Genomic DNA, 18,360 nt, shown 5'->3' on the forward strand with positions numbered 1-18,360 from the left:
GCCCTGCTACCATACGTATGAGAGTTAAGTAATACTGTACGGCACTTTCTTCATCCGCAGCTCCCCAGATGCCTACGGGAGCAGGGAGCAGAGTGGTACTAAGCAGATTAAAACCCACGCTGGGTGGATGGGTGGGATTCCTCTATCCTGGAGCGCGCCTGCCTTGCTAACCCAGCTGTGGGTATCTCATGGAAAAAGTGCGGTCTTTGAAACGCAGGATTGGGTGTTGGGGTGTTTCCCCCGTCATTCCTGCTTCTGCTTTTCCTGCGCAAGCTTGGACGGATCGCAGAACCGTCAGCCTGTGCCCCGTCTGCGAGACGGGAACGGCCGAGTCCAGTGAGGTTTATCTGCTTGCGAAGCACTTTGCACTGCTTCAGCTCCTTCCAGCCAAGGAGCTGGGAGCGTGCGCTGTGGATGTACTGGGTGCTGCGCAGCTAAACGGCTTAGGAAGGGGTGTCCCAAAGCAGGCCCACCCTGCGTTTGCTGCTGGAAGGCAGTGCTGGCTATCTTTTCCCCCCCTGCCCATGTTCAAGGGGAAAGCTTATATTGAAGAAACACTGGGCAGCTCAAGCCTTGATAAAACCCACTGCCACTTAAAGGATGCAGCGGTGGGAAGGTGCATCCCTCTCCCGGATCCTGAATGAGGGTGCAGTGCTGCTCCATTTCTCTGACTGGCTTTCAGCACAGGGATCGATAGTCCTTGTTAAGGGTCTAACGTTCCCCATCTATCTTCCGATGCAGGCCTCATCTTGCTTTGAGAGTGACGACTGGCCTTAGCCTCCTGCAGGCAGCGAGCTGGCTGCTTTGGGATGGATTGTGCAATGTCTGCTCAACTACAGGAGGTCTGTCCCTGCCTCCACCAGTTATGCCAGCCTCTTCTGCCACTCTGCGCCTCCCCAAACTGACCCACAAAGCTGTTGGCATCCTTTACACCCCTCTTAAAGCCCACTGGTGGAAGTCCTCCCTGCTAAATAGCTGGGCAGAAGGGTGACTGGGCATCACATTAAAGTCAGTGTTTCTGTGATTTAAAAACTCCAGTGCGTGTGTATGGATGTATGCACACAGACACAGATGTGTGCACATGTCTATATTGTGCCGCACACCAAAGAAGACTTAATGTGGTTGCAATGTCAAGCCCCAAAGCTGGAAACGTGCCAGCATTAAGGTTGGTGCAGCAACCTTTTGTCAGCCCCCTGGCATGATACAACCATGCTTTTTCATCCCCCAAACTCCCGTCTTGCTCAGGCTGGATTGCACTGGCTATAATCCCTGGGTGCAGTTCTTGTGTCTGATTGTACAGGAGGAGGTCAGCCTAGATGATTGCGGCAGTTTTTCTTGCCTTAAACCCTAAACAGTTCCCTTATCCTCAGTGCTCAGCATGTGGCTCTAGGCTGTGTTTGCTGCTTGCTCGTGCAACTCCACACTGAAGACCGCATTATTCACTTTCTCGTGAGTTTTGCTACAGTGCTGGTTGCTCGTAGGATCCGAGAGCATCCCATATATCGATGGATTCATCTGCCTGGCATCCCTTTCCAACAAAGGTGTTAGTGCTTGTGTTTTGCACTAAAGCACAGCGTGCTTAATTTTTGGTGCGTGCTTGGTCTTAGGACTTTGCAAGAACTTTGCTAGGCTTTCCCTGAGCTCGGCTGCAGCTCAGCACGTTTGCTTGTTAGACCTCAGAAAAAAGAGGAACACCCCGAGAGCAGCCTGCTTGCGCAAAGCCTGAGTGAAGGGACTTGGCATCGAGGCTGGAACCTACAGTCCCTTGCTAACTGAGCTGCGGGAGGAACTGACGGCAGTAGTAGGTTGTCAGCCTTAGCACGGACTGATTTGTTGTCAGTGGGTATCGCTGGTATTTGTCGGCAGTAGAGAACCGATGAGAGTCAAGGAGCTTGAACTCCATTTCTGTCTCTAGAAGGCTACAGCCTTCTCTCCATGTTTCTCCCCTCCACCCCCAAATTTTACCCTTTCTGCCCCCTCCCCTTCAAGTTATTGCTGACCCCAGACCCATCTCTTCCCCGCTCCTCATCCCAGCACATCAGGCAGACTCTCAACCCGGTCTCCATCCTGCTGCTTCTGTGCCCAGCCATTCCCAGTCTCCTTCTGTCCCCTGCCCGCTCCCCTCGCTATCCCAACTCCTTGTCCGACCTAATGTGTCCCAGCGGCCCCCGGTTGCCCCTTGTCTACGTTTCCCATTTCCAGTCTAACCCCCCACTCCTCGGGTCCAGCTCAGCATCCTCATCTGTCCTTTGCACCCTGATTCTTCATCAGCTCTGCTTCCTGTCCCCCGCTGGTCCTCAAGCCCTTGTTTTCCACGCTTGATGGAGACACCTGGCATGGAAAACTTCATCCCAAACCACTGAGAGTCGCCCAGGTATAAGCAGGACCACAGGATCTTACTGCTTGAAGCGTTGGGTAGCCTCAATAGCAGATAGTGCTTGACACTATAGCCGATGGTCTCTCTGCTTCCTAATTTTCATACGTTTCTTGTCATCTTTTGTGGTAAGGAAGGACTGGGTCTAACTCTGCAAAGATCCGGCGCTGGAGGTTTTGTCCATAAAACATTTCACTGAAGGAGGGGAGGAAAAACCCCAAACCTCACCTTCTCTCCTTTGCATCGGTGGTGCCAGCCTTATGCAGGAGATCCTGCAACACTGCTCTTCTCTCCCGTTGGCTTTTGAATGGCATTTTCTTCTTTGGTTTTTTTTTTTCTTTCCCGGCCTCTGGCTTGCCTCAGTGTTTTAAATCGGCCATTTGTTTGGTGCGCCTTTCTCTCCAAAGGGCCCGTGTCCACATGGGCTGAGCAGGATTTTGCCGTTAGTGAGGGTTTTCCTGTCCGTGTTCCCTCACAGGATGTGTTTCCTTTTGCAGAAAGCCGGCTGAAAACCCTCCAAGCCGCAGGCATACATCTGTTGGGCTCTTTAGACAGATAAGTCCTTCATAAACAGGAAAAGGGGCAACCCCGGGGACACACCGATGGCAAACGGGCTTCGTTTTGGAGCCGAGGGGTCTACGTGACCCCTGGACACGGCCGTGAGAGCTGCTTTGGGGGCCTTAGCTTTAAAAAGCTGAAGGCTGCCCATCCTGGCGTGCATTGTAAGATGCTCTATATTATAAAGCGGTACTTTTTTGCATTGAATTTTCAAGCAAAATTAACCTGCCCCCCCCAAGCCCCGCAGCTGGGAATGATGGTGTTTAACCCTCTTTAATTGTACTTTCTCGAGGCAGATATCCCCTGGTGAAGGAGCACACCTCGATCTCCCCTTGCTGCTCCTTTGATCGCAGGCACAGCGCTGCTAACGAGTCCCCTCCGGCGAAGACCTCCGTGGCTCTTGGGCAGCACGTTACAGCATCTTTCCTCCAGCGAGAGCGTTGCCCGACTGTTGGAGCCGCTTCTGGCCCAGCGGAGAAACAAAGGGCGTCTTCACGATACTCTCTTTCTCGCTCTCACCCGTTAAGGAATTCACCAAATTAGTCATTCACCAGGGGTCCCCTGTCATTAGCTTGAATTAGCCAGGTCCCGCTCCACTTTGCATATATGATAAAGGGCTGAATCGGGCTATTCAGGCACCAGCCCTGGAGGTGCGAAGAAAGATCCCTTTGGCCAGGGAGTGTAACTTGAGGCTTTTTCTTTTGCCGGTCGTCCTCTCTTTCTGCAACCGAAATCACCCTGGTAAGAGAACCAGGGGCGCCCGGACTGCAGCTGTCATTTTTCTTGTTCGATCGCAGGGGGAAGGGGAGCTTTGCTGCTGTTGGGTATGGAGAAACGAATTGTCTGCTCAGTCTTCCTGGGCTTGCAGCAGGGTGGAGACCTCTTTTTGGGATCAAGCTTAACCCTCTCTCTTTTTTTTTTTTAATTTTTCACCTGTTCATTTTCTCTGGTGCACCCAAGGATCCACAGCAGCTGCTTTTCCCTGCCTTGGGCCTGCACGCTTTCTCCTCCTCTTTGGAAAGCAGCCAGATCAAAATGGCTGTGAACCAAAGCCAAGAATCACTCCCTTTGCTATGGAAATGAGGGCTCCACGAGACTGTTCGGTGTGCGTTCATCATAGACGGTTCCTGTTGAGAAGGATGCATTTTGGGTGAAGTGGGGGGAGGGAAGGGAAGGGGAGGTGGGCACTGTGGCAAAGGTGTGCGTTTGAGCCGAGCGCGCCTGAACGAAGACATTGGATTCAGCAGCCTGGAGTCCTTTTGCACTGGTGAAACGATGGGTAATTTTTTTAAAACCCCTTTGTCTTGATGAAAAGGAGGGAAATTGGGTGGCATCCTTTCACCATGGGGAGAAGGGAGTTTCTTAGCGGGTGGGAGAAGGGCAGGGGGGTATCAGGCCAGCGTGCTGGAGAACGGATGCTCAGGTGGAGAAAAGTGGGGTTGCTGCCTGAGCTGTAATGATAACGTCTCTGTTCCCAGGCTCCGAGCGGACACATTGCAGAACTGCGCACACAGCATGTGGAGCTGGGGCTGTCCAGGGTTGGGACTGCCTGAGCACAGGCTAAAAACTGGCTTTACCTTGGCTAAAGCCTTTGATTGAAGCTTTGGCAAGCAGCGAGGTTGACGAGGGCAGAGAGCAGGGCAATTGTGGGCTTGCAAAGTCCTTGTGAAAATGTATCGCCTTGCACCACCGATCCGCTTGCCCGTCTCGCCCTGTACGGGAACCACTTCTGACTCACTCCTGCAGAGATCCTGGGAGGTGTGTCGCCAGGTAGGCTGGAGCAGTGCCAAGCATGAGTGCTTGCTGTTCTGCCTGGATATTGCAACACGCGGTGCCTTCTGAGCACACCCCTCCCCGACTTCGCCCAGCTTGTGGATTTGCTTCGTTCTTAGGCATGTTGTTTGTTAGTGGCCTGGCTAGCTGGGAAACGATTTGGCAGCGGAGAGGAGGAGGCTTCGTCAGCCTCAGAGCAGCTGGTTAGAAAGAATCCAAGGAGCAGGATACGGCTCTGTACTACAGCATTGCCAGGTCGTCATCTTTACGTTGCATTTTAACTGAAGCTCAAGCCTCTAGGTGCCCTTGCTCAGGGTGTGTTTTCTGTCCTTTGCTTATGGGACGGAGAGGCTAAGTAACTTGCTAGAGGTTACTCTGTCGGTTGGTAGCAACGGTGGGATTGCAACTGGGGTCTCCCGAAGCAGCCCCATGCACAAAGCATTCAGCACGTGCCTCTGAATCGCGGCAGTTGAATTTTGCAGGGCGTTTCTCCCAAGGGTAAGAGCAACGTCCTGGTGCACTTCCACCTTGAGTCATTACCGTATTTACCCGAATCTAAGATGACTTCAAATTTAAGATGACCCCTGCCCATCCCCCCCATAATTATGTTCTAGACCTGCAAAATTGTTATAATGTTTCATGTCTCAAATCTAATTATTGCAGGGTCATCTTAAATAAGTAGTTGAGTAGTTGTGGTATTTCACCCAAGAGGCTAGTCTGGAAGCCTACCAGGTGGAAGCGACTGTATACGTGGATATGAGATTATATATTTATAAAAATAAAACTCGAACTGCTTCATTGGGGCTGCTCCGCAGAGTTTAGTGTGACCACTTACATTGCTGCAATAAACTGTGAGCATGATAAATTATCAGTGTTTGTGGGTGACTTGAGGCTTTCCTGCTAATATGCTAATCTGGGCAGAAGAGAAGTTGCTGCTACCGGCCTTGTGATGGTGTAATGTCAAACTTGTGTCGGGTTTTTATTTTGCAATAGCTTCCTCTTTGCTCTAAATTATGTGCAGTAACAAATGGTTTGTGCATTCATTTTCAGCTGGAGTAATTCCAGTTAGTAATTTTCAGTTTGTAAATCCCAAGAAGAAACGCCCAAGGATGCTAATTCTTAGCTTTTTCTCATAGCACTTTTCAGCCCTCGGTTTCCAGTTGCCTGCAAAATTTACAGCTGTTTTCTTTTAAGCTACAGGAGTTCTTAATAAAGCGCCATTTGTGGCACTTCTGTAGCTTAAAAGCAGCTAACTCATTTGGAGAAATGTAGCAGGTCCCTGCCAGAAACGGTCCGTCTCTAATCCTCTGTGTGCATAGGTAAGGCCCTTTGTATTGCCTTAAATAATCACTTGGGATTTCTGGCTGAGTAGCAGAGACTTGAGAATAGGCAAACTGCAGCGGAGGCGGTAGGTGGGTTGTGCTCTCGGACAGAGAAAAGACCCTGGGAAGCCGAGCTGTCAGTGTGCCAGGTCATCCCTCGTGTCCTTTCGGGGAGAGGGAAAGCCAAACTATTTGGGCAGCTACACGATGATCTTGGTGGAAGCTGAAATCACAGTAATGAGAATTTTTTTTAAAAGCAACTGTCTAGACCGGATGGCTGAAAAGACTTGGACTGAAATAGAGAGCCGTTTACCTCCAGGTCACTGGCATGAACTTGGTTCGGGTCATCAGTGGCTGAAAGTCATTACCATCCGACAGCTGCTTGGCCTGCATGAAAGCAGTTGGTGGTCTCTGCTCTGCTCCGAGATGGACAGATGTCCACCTTGCAGACATCGCCAGCCTCATTGGCACATTTCTTATCAGGCTTTGCATAGAAACCCGGGAGTGACTGGGCCCCTCAGATACAGCAGCTTGGGGGAAACCGGGGCTGCTGCCTTCCTGTCTTCAGGCTGTGCTGTCCAGGGCTCTGCCCTGCAGCTTTTATACCAACATTACAGGCTCCTTCGAACATCGCGTTATGGTCTGTATCCTCTGCAGATTTTAAAACTGGGGGCAAGCTGGCCCTGGGTCTGCTGTGCTCGTAATCTTTAGTGCTTCGGCATTCAACAGAAACGCTACGGGTGTTGGAATTGTGCAGGAAAGAAATACACTGTCGAGAATATTTCCTGTTTTCCATGGAAATTGGAGGCGTCTCATTATGTAATTGACTGACTAGTAAAGCTGCAAGACACTTAGCAGACTTTTTTTTTCTTCCTTTTTTCCAATGGTGTATCTACTGCATGATTGCTTGGCCAGTTCTGTTGGGAGCTTTCTTCCAGAAGCATGACTCGTTAACTATTTAGTGCGCAGACGTGACAAAGTAGGTCCTTTTTAAACCTACCTGGAGGTGCGTTTGCACGCAGGTGCGCGACAGTGAGTCTTGCATCTTTTCTGATTGCAGAGAGGTTGTATGCACACGTACGTTGGCACCTGCCAGACCTCTCTGGGGTGTGCAGAGCTTTTCAGACCTTCACTTCCCTTTCAAAAGGTCAGAGCCCAGGTGAATTTCCCTGTCCTTTTTGCTGAGTTAGGAACTTATGGGCTGGCAAGCTTATGGCCGGACCCTTAATTTCTGTTGTTGCAGAGGTGGGGCACTTCAGAAGCTATGTGGAGGCCCTGCCTTCCCTATGAAGGCACAAACTGTGATAGAGAGAATATACAGTGGGGGAAATCCTTTGCTGTTTTCAGATGAAGGGTCCAGAAGTTGCAAATGCGGAAAAATAAGACAGTCTCCCTTTTCCCTTGAGAGCTGACTGTTCTTGGAAACTTTGCCTTCCCAGCAGGGGGTGGGGAGCTGGATTTTTCCGTGGCGGTCGACTTCCCTCTGAAGTCGACTGACACGGGACCCAGGTCCTGCTGAAAAAGTATTTTCTCAAGAGGAGGAGCAATGCAGATGCACTCAGAGACAGCTTGAGCCAGTAGCTTGTTTCCATTACTCCTCCCTGCTTAGGAAGCTAATTTTATTATTTTTAATGAGATTTTGGAGGCCGACTAAAGAACGGGAAGCTAGCTAGCATGCAGAACCACTTCACAGGAATACCACTTTCTCAGAGCTCGCAGTTGAGCAACAGCTCCTGGACCCTGTCTGACTTGAAAGCCGAATATGTTCAATCTGAAAACCAGGCAGTTTCCCCCATTTCTTTACCCTCCGCAAGCCATTTTCAAACATGGGCATTTTTTCCTTGGAAGGGCATGCTGAGCTGGGTGCTGCTCTTGTGGTACTAAAATGGACACGATGACAATGGGTGGAGTGGGGGAGAAGGTAGTCTGCGGAAAATGAGTCTTGCGGTTTTTGGTGTGGACCGTGGCATGTCTTGAAAGCATCTGGTAGTGCTGGACACGACTGCGTGGATTTGAAGCCTTATATAGAGTTTTAAATCCATCTGCAGTTAGCGTGGTTTGAAGTATAAGTGGGTAGAGCATGAACATATGTAAGGAGAGGAGGGATAAGCGAGAGCCGCTGCATCTCCTGCAGCGCGTGGGGCTTGGCTGGTGTTCTTGGGTGGGAGCAAGGATAGCCAGAGGGATGGCTTGTAGAAGGAAAAGACTGGTCCATGTGCACTCCGCAGGCCTAGTCCTTCTGACCTTCTTGCTCTTTCCCCTGCAGACACCATGAGGCGAGTGGTACGACAGAGCAAATTTCGGCACGTGTTTGGCCAAGCCGTGAAAAATGACCAGTGTTACGACGACATCCGGGTTTCCCGCGTCACCTGGGATAGCTCTTTCTGCGCGGTCAACCCCAAGTTCGTGGCGCTCATCGTCGAAGCCAGCGGCGGCGGAGCCTTCCTGGTGCTGCCCCTGCACAAGGTAAGTGGAGCAGGAAGGGGCCGGCTGGGGTCGTCTCAGCCTCGTTTATGGATGGGACAGGGCTAGAGGAACCCCTGCTGCTTCACAGCTGGGTTGTGAGTGGCAAATGCTAGGTGGAGTCGAGCATGCCTCTGGAATCGCTCCAGTGCTGCCTTTAAATAGAATGCAGTACGAGAACGGCTCGTTTCGCTAATTTGGACCAGCTCTGCATGGAAAAAGCTCCTAATTAGAATGATGTGCTCCCTGTTCGCAAGAGCAGCGGTTCGTCTTTTTGCACTGGCAGGCTTGAGCTTTCCAAGCCATCCCCTGGTACCCTGCCGGCCCCGAGTGCTTTGTCCCATTCAGACTGCCTGCGTCTGACTAGCTCCCGGGGGGGGTGGCAAGGACAAGAATCGATGCCGAGGGAGCGGAGGCTGTAGGATTGCCGGAGGCCCCGTCACCACTGCCGGCAGGAGAGTTTCAGCCTCCAGTCTGGCCCTTGAGGTGAGATGGTTTAGTTGGAGATGGTCTGTGGGTCCCGTCTCACCGGTGCAGGTACAGTACCAAAATAATGTGTGTGAGCAGACGGGTCCTGCAGCCCTTTTGCAACTCTCCTGCTTTTCCCTCAGAGCGTGTGAGAGTGCCTGTGCAGGCTCTCTTGCTGCCCCGCAACGAGGGTCTGTCTGTCCTCCATGCCAGGCATGCGGTTAGGTGAGGCTGTCCCTACCCATCTGATGGGGAGGCATGCTTTGATATCCTTGGCCAGGCACGAGGCAGCGCTATCGTAATAACTGCCTGTCTAGGCAGTCCACTCATTCCTGTCTTAGGCCTTGCATTCGTCTTATTTATGTAACCCCATAAAGTCGTACAGCCTCTTTCTATAGAAAGGCTTAGTCTGCATCCAGAGGAAATGCAGGCACAAGAACGCAAAGGGAGATCGTAGCTGGGAGGCATCATAACAATCTTTGCAATTATGGCATGGAAACATATGACACTTGTCTCAGAGGCAGTAAATTGAAGTTCGTTCCCCAGGCATCTCTTTAAAGGCTCACAAAATATCTCTGGGTTTTTTTTTTATTTTTTTCTCTTGCCTGAGAGGTGGGGGGGGGGGGGGGGGAAGCATTCAGCTCTTTCCTTTTGATGTCTTGACTTTTTATCACAGCCAGTTGATAAGTCTCACAATACCAATTACAGCTCTTTGAAAGGAGTTTAGACAACTCGATCCGTTTGTGTGATATCTGTTTAAAGAAAAAGTGGTGGGGAGGTTGGGAAAAAAAGCCCTGAATACATAGCTTGGCTCCAGTGACTCTCGTTTCTCTTAGAAAGAGACTCTACTATTTTGGAAGAAGGCTAAGATTATAATCTCACAGGAGAATATGTTGTTCCAGGATGACTGAGCATCTGAGGGCCCGGAACAGAATGAGAATATCCTGGTCTCCAAGAGGGCGTATGGGAGGGAGAGTGGAGAGGTTAGCAGGGGGTTATCTCTCTAAAATTATACCTCTAGCTCCAGGCAGATATTTGAAAGAGCAATAGAGGTGGCTGCAGCCGATCCAAGTCCTGCGGTCCGTCTGGCTACTGCCGCTTGTCAGAACCTAATGGCTGATGCAAGGATTTCCGTGCTTACAGAGGGACTGGCCATGTCAGCAGTTAGTGGTTGGCTTATACCACAAAGCAAGAGAGTTTTTTAGTCTTTCTGAAAACAAAGCGGTGTAGGGTGTGCGTGTGTGTGTACAGTCCTTGGGCAATCCTGTGCTGCAAGGGCAGCAGTGCCTGGAAGCGGAGACTTCCATCTGCGAGCTGTATGTCATGTAGGACTTGCCACATTTGCCTTTCCAGTATTATAAAAAAAGTAATAATTAGGGTTTGAAGGGGTCTCAGGAAGTCCCTTCTAGTCCAGTTTCACAGGCCGTTCTGCAGTTTCTGTACTATGAACGCTGTAACACCTGGGTGCTTCTGTACCTCTGCTGCAACCTTCGTTGGTTTTTTGGGGGGGGTTGCATTTATGTCTCTATCATGACCCTCCTTTTGCTTCCTCTGATCTAATGGCTCCACCGTCTTCAGCCTCTTCTCTCGCGTCAGTCCTGGCTTCTCATAGTTTTCTTTGCCCGTTTCTGGGACTCCACCTCTTTGGCACATCTCTGGGGGAGGGTCACCGGAGTCGCACGGGTTGTCCAGGCGGAGGGTCCATCGTTGGTACCCAGGGCTGGAACTGATATCTTGGGTCGTGAAATCCCATCCCCCGTTATCCCGGGCAGCACGTGGTAGAATCCCTCTCATAAAAAAAAATCAAGCTGTGTCTTGAAACTTGTTGGGTTTATTGCCTCTGCTGTGACTGGCAGGATGTCCCAGAACTTCTCCCCTCCTGGGTAGAAGCCCTCTTACGGTCTCCATGCTAAATTTATTCCTGGCCAGTTTCTGCCCAAACGTTTGTTCATGTGCCAGGGCCGCCCTTTGCCTCAGATAGCCTGTCTCCTCATGTACTTCGAGAGCAATCCTATCCCCTCCAGCCTTTGTTCTGCTGCTCTAAACAAGCTGTGTCCTCTCAGGAAGTTGGCACTCCGCTCTCCAGGTCGTCCTCGTAGCCCTTTCTCTGCTCCTGTCCCGGCTTGAATTCGCTTTTCCTGTGCCGGGTGCTCCGGGGGAGCTCTCACCGGCGCCTTGGGCGGTTGCATCCGCGCTCGCCTGTCTGCTAGAAACACCTCCCTGGTGCATCCTTTTCCCTGGCATTAATAGCTTTGTCCATTCATTGCTTGTCCACTAATGCACCCAGGTGTGTCTTCGGTCTCCGTCATTCCCTCCTGGAGCTGGATGGTTGAAGCTCTCCCCAGTGACCTTCCTGCAGCCTGGCACGTCAGATGACTACGTACGCAGCCCTATTTGCCCTTTTAGCCAGCTCCATCCCTTTGCTGGTTCCATGCATTTGCCTCGCGACCTCTCTAATATCCGCTCTTTTCTTCTTTCCACATCCTAATGTCTCATTTTCCTGAGTGCCGCGGCCTGCTGAGCAGGGGGCTTCATGAAGCTGTTCACAGCAGCCTTGCAGTCATATCCTAGCTGTCCTGTTCGCTTCCAAGCTGGATAAATTTAAATGTCGCTGTTCTAACAAGTCAGACTGGGAAGCAGCCCTTGGTGCAATTCCAGGGAGCCGGGGACAGCCGAGAGCACCCCTGTCTCAATGTCATTGCACCGTAACAGTTCAGATTCAGCACTTAGCACGCAGGCCGCTGTGCAGTTCTTTTCATGTTGCTTGACTCTCAGACAGGGTTAGGTTGTATAATTTGGAAAGGAAACAGAGCTGAGTTCCCTACATTTGTGTTTCCCTTTGCATTTCCTGAGTTTAGTTAGGGAGGTCGTGTCTCCCCCCACCCCCCATGGTGGGGTCAGTATTTGGCTCTACTTGAGTGGTTACCTGCAGCTGAATGTGGACATTAGCACAATGGTCAGGGTGGAGGGCGAAAGCATGTTTGGAGCTGAGGCCTGGGTGGTTGGCTGGGAGGGCAGGACCTTGCTTTATCAAGGCATCTTTCTAGCAGTGGCATAGAGGAAGGGAAGGGGTTTGGGTCTCCTCCTCCGTCCCGCAGCATTTCTGTAGGTTGCTCTCGCCTGACGGGCTGCATGAAAGAGCTGAGCTGCTGCAAGCAGGCGCTGTTTTTCTCTGATTCAGAAGTGAGCAGGTTTCCGGCCCCTCCTCTCCCTCTGGGGCTCTGAATAGTTTGGAGCAAAGCTGCCTCCACACCTCCCTGTGTGTGGAAGGTAGCTTGGGAGGCCGACGCCAGGCTGACTCACCCAGGCCAGGCTGGGAGAGCTCGACTCTGGCAGCACCACGTGGAAGGCACCGCTGCCCCTGCATGCGTCGTTTCGGTTTACACTAGCTTCTCCAGGATCTGGATTGTGCTGGCTACCACCAGCACAGGGCTCTCGCTGCCTGGCTTTAATCCTTGCTTTTCCAGGCAGGGGCCAAGGACTGAGGTCTCTGTGCACAAGCACACCAACTAGCACACCTGAGCAAGTGGAGGAAGAGTGTCACTAGGGAAGAGGCTGGGCTGGAGAGGGATGTGGCTGAGGAAGAGCTTCACCCACACACTCGCAGCCGGACGCGTGCAGCTATGTTTGAGCAAGGTGTTTTAGAGATGTTTCTGCTATTCTTTGCCTTTTAAGGGTTGTGCCAAGCTACCTAGGTGGAATATTCTCCCAATTTGGTCCCGTGGATGTGTTTCTCTCTCTGACTTCTGACAAAATCACCTTTGCAAGCCCATTTCAAATTTTTTGAGTCTTCTGACTTCTGCTCTGGGGATGGGGAGCAGAGAAGTCTGCAAAACGCCTCTCTGCCAGCCTTTTGGGTTTGGGTAGAGCTCATTCAGGGCATTCAGGGCCACAGCTAGATGCCAGCACCTCATCCGAAGAGCCAGTCTCATGCGCTGGGGGATGCGTGGGAGCATGAATCGTCCCTGGTGAAAGAGCAGGTGCTGATTTGGTTTTGGCTATCGGGGGTGGGAAGGATGGAAGATCTAAGCAGCCCCACGTGTAGCTTTTCTGCTCATGACTAGACGCAAGGATTTTGCCCTTAGAAACTAGTTCTCTGTTCCTTTAGCTGCCCCTGCTGGCAGACGGCTGCGGGATGGGCTCTCGCGTCCTCGTGAGGTTGGACCCATGTCTCTGGCACCCGTGCCTCCGTCTGCAGCAGGTGGGACCTCACCTGAAAAGGCTCAGAGTGGGACGATAACGATTCACCTGCTCCAGGAGCCTTAGGTCAAATCCTTGTGGGGTCAGCTCTGTCTGCTGGCTTTCTGGGCTGAACGCGGATTTGAACTGCTCCGGTTCGGTCGGAAAGGGCCCTGATGCTCTTTGCAAGAGATGGGGCTCGCTCCAGCAGGCACGGGCTTTGCCCTGGCCCTTGTGTGCCAGCCGCGGCTTCCTTGCCGGCGTCTGCGGCCAGGTAGGAAGCCGCACACTTTGGGTCTGCAATGCAGGTCCTTTGCATCCCCTCCCCTCACTCGGGGGTATGAGCCCTGTCCTTTGCACAGGTGTAACATGGACGGAGGGGGGAGGAAAGCGAGCGGCAGGTGCTGAGTGACAGCTTCCTTGCAACGGCAGCGGGGCAGCCTCCGTGCCACGGGAAGCGCCGGCGTACGGCTTTTCCCATATTCCCAAATAAAATGAGTCACTAGGGGTATGGAGCCGGGGCCGGGAGACCCCCGCAGCTTCCCTGGGTGGGGTGGGGCTGGGGCTCTGCCTCGGCAGATGGATGCCAGGGCCGGGTCCCGGAGCTGGCGAGCCGTGCGCTTCGTGCAGCGCCCTGCCTCCGCCGCTGATGCGTCTAAGGGCAGCTGGCACGGCAGGGCTCCGACAGTGGTTTTTACCTTATATGGGCATTCCAGCTCTTTGGGCTGTCAGATGTCCCGAATCGTTTCCACCCTCGCCTTTGATTGGCTGGCCCCGGGAGCGCGGTGGGAGAGGGTGCAGGCGGGGAGCAGCCCCCCTGAGTTAGCTCTTGTCTGAGCTGCCGGGGTGCTCCCCGGGCTGCTGCCAGCCTGGCGGGGGGCGGGGGTTTGTCCCCAGCCCGCCTGAGAGCCCGATGGTGGGGAAGGGGCGAGGGAGGGATGGAGCCGAGGGCTGGGGCTGCAGAGAGAGAAAGCTGCTCGGGATTGCAGCCTCCCCGTCCTCCCTTCCTTTGCGCTTGAATTACGCCCAGCTGGCTGAAACCCCAGGGGTGCCCGGAGTAGGGGCTGGGCTGCCGGTGTCACCCCGTCCCCGGGGCCCCGAGGGGAGGGGTGACGGGGTTCCCGTCGGTGACAGCTGAGCGAAACCCCCAGTTTCCGTCTTTATTTAAACCAGCTGGCGGGAGGCGCAGCGGCTTGCCTGCCAGCCCCGGGGGGGTGGAGACCGTCCTGAGGGCCCCCTCCGGCTGCCGAGCGGGTGGAGGTGCGCGGAAACCAGAGGCCTCGCAGTCTGGCCGCGCTCACGCGGTCCTCCAAGCAAAGCAGATCCCGGCGCAGGGCTGGGAGTGGGAGCCGCGCCGGCGATGCTTGCCGTGCTGGCTGGCCCTCGAAACGCTTTGTCTGGGTTTCCTGTCCTCCCGCGCACGCGCGGAGTGCTCTGGCCGGGTTTCGCCGGTCCCAGCTCTGCAGAGAGCGTGGGGCAGCCTTCTCCATCCCCCCTTAGATGGGGAGCCTTGCCCCTTGCCTCGGTCTTCAGAGGAGAGCGCTCCCCCTGCCCTGAACCGCCCGCAGCTCCCTGCAGACGAGGCTGAGGCCCGGGTTTGTATGGCTGATGGCAGGGAAGCCACGGAGCCGGCTCTTCTTCCTCTCCCTGCAATCCTCCTTAGGTGCTGCTTTCCCCAGAGCGCGCCAGCGTGGGGGATGCTGCTGCTGGCTGTCCCCACTGTCCTCGTCCCAAGAGCAAAGCGCAGCCAGAGGTGATCACCCTTCAAACACGAAACCTCCTCGCTGTGCAATACTTTGATTTGATTCTCTTACCCTGGGCATCACCTTGGGTGTGCGGGAGCAGACCCTCCCGTGCAGCTGAACTTCCCTGATCTTTATTGCACGACACCTACTCGGAGCATCGTTCAGAGCGCTCTCCCTTGCCGTGGGCCCAGCGCTGCCGGGGTGAGATGCAGGGCTGTGCCCGCTGCCCTGCTTCCTCGCAGCCTTCCCCAGGTCCCGCGCGGCTGGCGCAGGCCGGCGGGTTCTTCCAAGCAGCGTGTGCTGGTCACCCAGTGCCACGGGGATCGGCTGGACCTTGGACTCGGGACCCTTTTTGCGTCTCCAGCCCGAGTGCCTCGCCTGGCTCCCGAATGGATGCAGTGGAAGCTGAACAAGAGTGAGATTTGCCTGCTTCTGTCTCTGGGGAGGAAAAGGATGATCTGGGAAATGGCCATCTGATCTTGACAGACGGCCCCTGCTCTACAGCGGGGTGGAAACCTCCTGCGTTTCCTGCTGTAGTGTGGGCCGTGATGTGCGCAGCTCTGGGCTTGGCACGCCGTCTTGGGATGTTTTCAGTCCGTGCATCTAACAAAGGGATCGGACAGACATCGCCTCTTCCCAGCTCTCCCAAACCTTTACAAAGGGGAGTGGTCGCAAAAGGGTCTCTTCCCTTCCCTTCAGCTGATCTCTCCTAAGAAGGGAGGCTGCAGTCACCCTAAGTAAAGTCTTTGAGAGAGGCGTCTGCTGGCGGTTCCTTGTGCACGTGACCGAGGGCTCGCTTTTATTAGCATTGTCCTTTACGTGCTTGGCTGCTCGGGCTGGCTTTAAACGTGTGGCATTTCCCTGGAAACCCCGAGCAGGCGAGGGCCGCCGGAGGCAGCGAACGTGTGGTAGGTGAACGCGCACCCAAGCAAAAACAGCTCCTCTTCCTGAGCAATATGTCATCCTGCCCGTGGCATGTCGCTCCATCTCGCCGTTCACCCGTGACATCTGTAAGTCATTTGCAATCTCGGCCCTTCGTAATCAGCTGTCCCAGAGCCTAATCCCTTCAGGGAAGATGGAGAAGGGCCTGTCGATCGGAACGACGCACGTGTGAAATAAAACCAGCGCTTACTGCTGTGACGGAGTCGTTGAGTCCTTCTGTCTCCCAGCCATTGAAACGGCGCTGATGGAGAGGTCGGAAGGAAAATGATTTATGACTTATTGAAGTTGGGTTACTATTCGAGGGATCTTGGTACTTCCACTCTAAACCCTGCCTCTGGAAACATCTCTTTGAGGTTGAAACTTGGCACGTGAGGCTGAAGCCCAGGAGAGAAGTTCTTCCCCAAGTTGTTGGGGTTTTTTTGCAAAGCTCTTGTCCAGCTGCATGTGTGTCCTTTGCATTTTAGTGGGAAGAGACCATAATTAAGGCAGTGCTTTTCATTCACATTTTGAAGAAGCTTAGGAGACTTGTAAAAACTCTCCCTTATTTGCATGTAGATGCTTTGTATAGAAGCGGTGACTAGAGCAAATCAGTGGAATAAAGCCTGGCAAATAAATGGAAAACCTGGCTTCTTGTGGTTTGGCGACAAATTGGCACGAGGGGAAACTGGCCTGGCTAGCTCGGGGAATGATTCCCAGCGGACTGGATTGCTTTCTGTCTGCCCTGCCTTCAGAGGGTATGCATGTATTTATGACCATGCTGCTGCACTTGAAGCTGGGATCCTAGTCTACAACCTTGGGCATGTAACATTTACCTCCAAGCTGTAAAACCCAGATGCAAAATTGTGTTTTACAGAAGCAGCTTGAATTCAGCACGCTTCTGTGATCTGCCCAGATTTACCTTTGCTCTTTCATCCTTCCGCTTCCCTTCCTGCATTTTTAACAGCCCCAAACTGGTTCGACCTGACTTGAAGCAACAAGTAGAATTGCATATGACTGCTTTTGGAGCCTGTGATCTTGGCTTGAGGGTCACCTGGGGAGGGATTTGCTTGGACAGTGCGGGAGTCCTTCCTTGGCTCACTTCCCCACATATGACAATACCGTGTTGCCTGAGCTCAGTGGTCTAGGTCCAGCTGCAGAACAGTTCTCACTTCCCACCTACCTTGTCCCCCCGCCTTAACTCTCCAGCAGTGATAACTTTATAATGATGATCAGTAGCGGCTTCATCCAGAGGTCTCAGACTTCACAAATGTTCACCCTTGGGTCATGGGTGCTATACCGATGTCCTTGGATTAGATGCTAAGGCGGCGGGGGTGTCGTCAGGGACATGTGGGGTTGGAGAGCCCACATCTCGAGCCCCCGGCTGCGAGCCCTGCACAAAACACTTGGCTCTCATTTCTTCCCAAGCTCCATTGAGACCATTTTTGGTGGGAGAGACAAGGGTCCAGCTTAAAAACCAGCTGAGATGGCCATTTTCAGTTTTAGCAAGGGGTGCAGGGGTTTTCTCCAGAATGCCGCCGGAGCAGCAGTCGATTGTCTGCCGGGAGCTGAACGCCCAATTCACTGGAATGGGAGTTAGCAGTTTGTTTTGTCTAAATAGTCGGTGTGTGAAAGTAGCTGATTGTTACAGCTAATTTTGTGGAGGATTCTGGGGATTAACATGCATTTTCCAGTGCAAAACATCCCTGGAAACTACTGCGGTGATAGAGTCCATTGTCGTCAGCCCTTCTCTCTCCCCCTTCTCGGGTCAGCTGTGAGCACATGGCACGAACAATGAAGTCATCCAGCTGCTGCATTTCTCATCTCCCAGCGGGCATGGGATAAACCTCTTCTCTGAGCTATGCCAGGCTGAGGACTCCTGAAATGCTCTGAAGCATCCCGAGGGGTAGTGCCGACTTCCAGGGCAGCACCGACACGGCGGCGAAGCACTGCCTCGCTTGCAAATCACGCGTTGGTTTTGTGCACAGTTCCCGCTTTTTTTTTCTCGCTGCCGTGAAACACCGTGTGCACCGACAGGCTGCAGAAATAATGCACGATGCATCCAGCTGGCACATGGTAGTGCCTGTAGATTTCTAGGGGACGCTAGGGATATCGATAGAGCGGAAATAGGACTCGAGCATTTAGATACAAGTCTCTTTTTGTTCTCGCTGCAGTACATGACAATAGACATTTGGGGAGTAACAGCCCTCGTAAACTGGAGGATTAGCTATGGATGCCTTGGTTGGCTCACTGGGTGACTAATAGCCATTTGTCATGGTCGTGAATGAGCAGCGCAATTTCATTACATCCTCCCCATATTTTTTATCCTCGCAGCCTCGTGTGTGACCATCTGGTGTAGCCAGAAGCGGGCGTTCTGCAGCCGCCACGGGCTTCCTCGTTGCAGCCGGAGTCTGCGGGCCTGGGTTTATTGCAGGGAGCGTGGGGATCAAGTCCAACCGCCTCTCTTGGGGGGGCGGGAAAAAAAGAAGCAGTAGTGCACGGCTAAAGGAGAAATCAGATGGGGCAATTTGCATTTGAAATCCCTGTCTCTGTGCTCTAG

At 53.1% G+C, this 18,360-nt stretch overlaps 1 protein-coding gene across 2 annotated transcripts in view; it reads left to right on the plus strand.

The window, feature by feature from the left end:
* CORO1C (coronin 1C) overlaps positions 1-18,360 on the plus strand; it is a 67,293-nt gene that overhangs the window by 22,151 nt on the left and 26,782 nt on the right. For both annotated transcript variants that reach the window (XM_090062570.1, XM_090062571.1), the window contains exon 2: positions 8,294-8,493. In XM_090062570.1, coding sequence (XP_089918696.1) covers positions 8,294-8,493 — 200 coding nt within the window. The remainder of the gene's footprint in view (positions 1-8,293; positions 8,494-18,360) is intronic.

Source organism: Crocodylus siamensis, chromosome 9 (genome assembly GCF_052110815.1).
Source record: "Crocodylus siamensis isolate JL-2025a chromosome 9, ASM5211081v1, whole genome shotgun sequence".
In the NCBI taxonomy this organism is placed as follows: domain Eukaryota; kingdom Metazoa; phylum Chordata; order Crocodylia; family Crocodylidae; genus Crocodylus; species Crocodylus siamensis.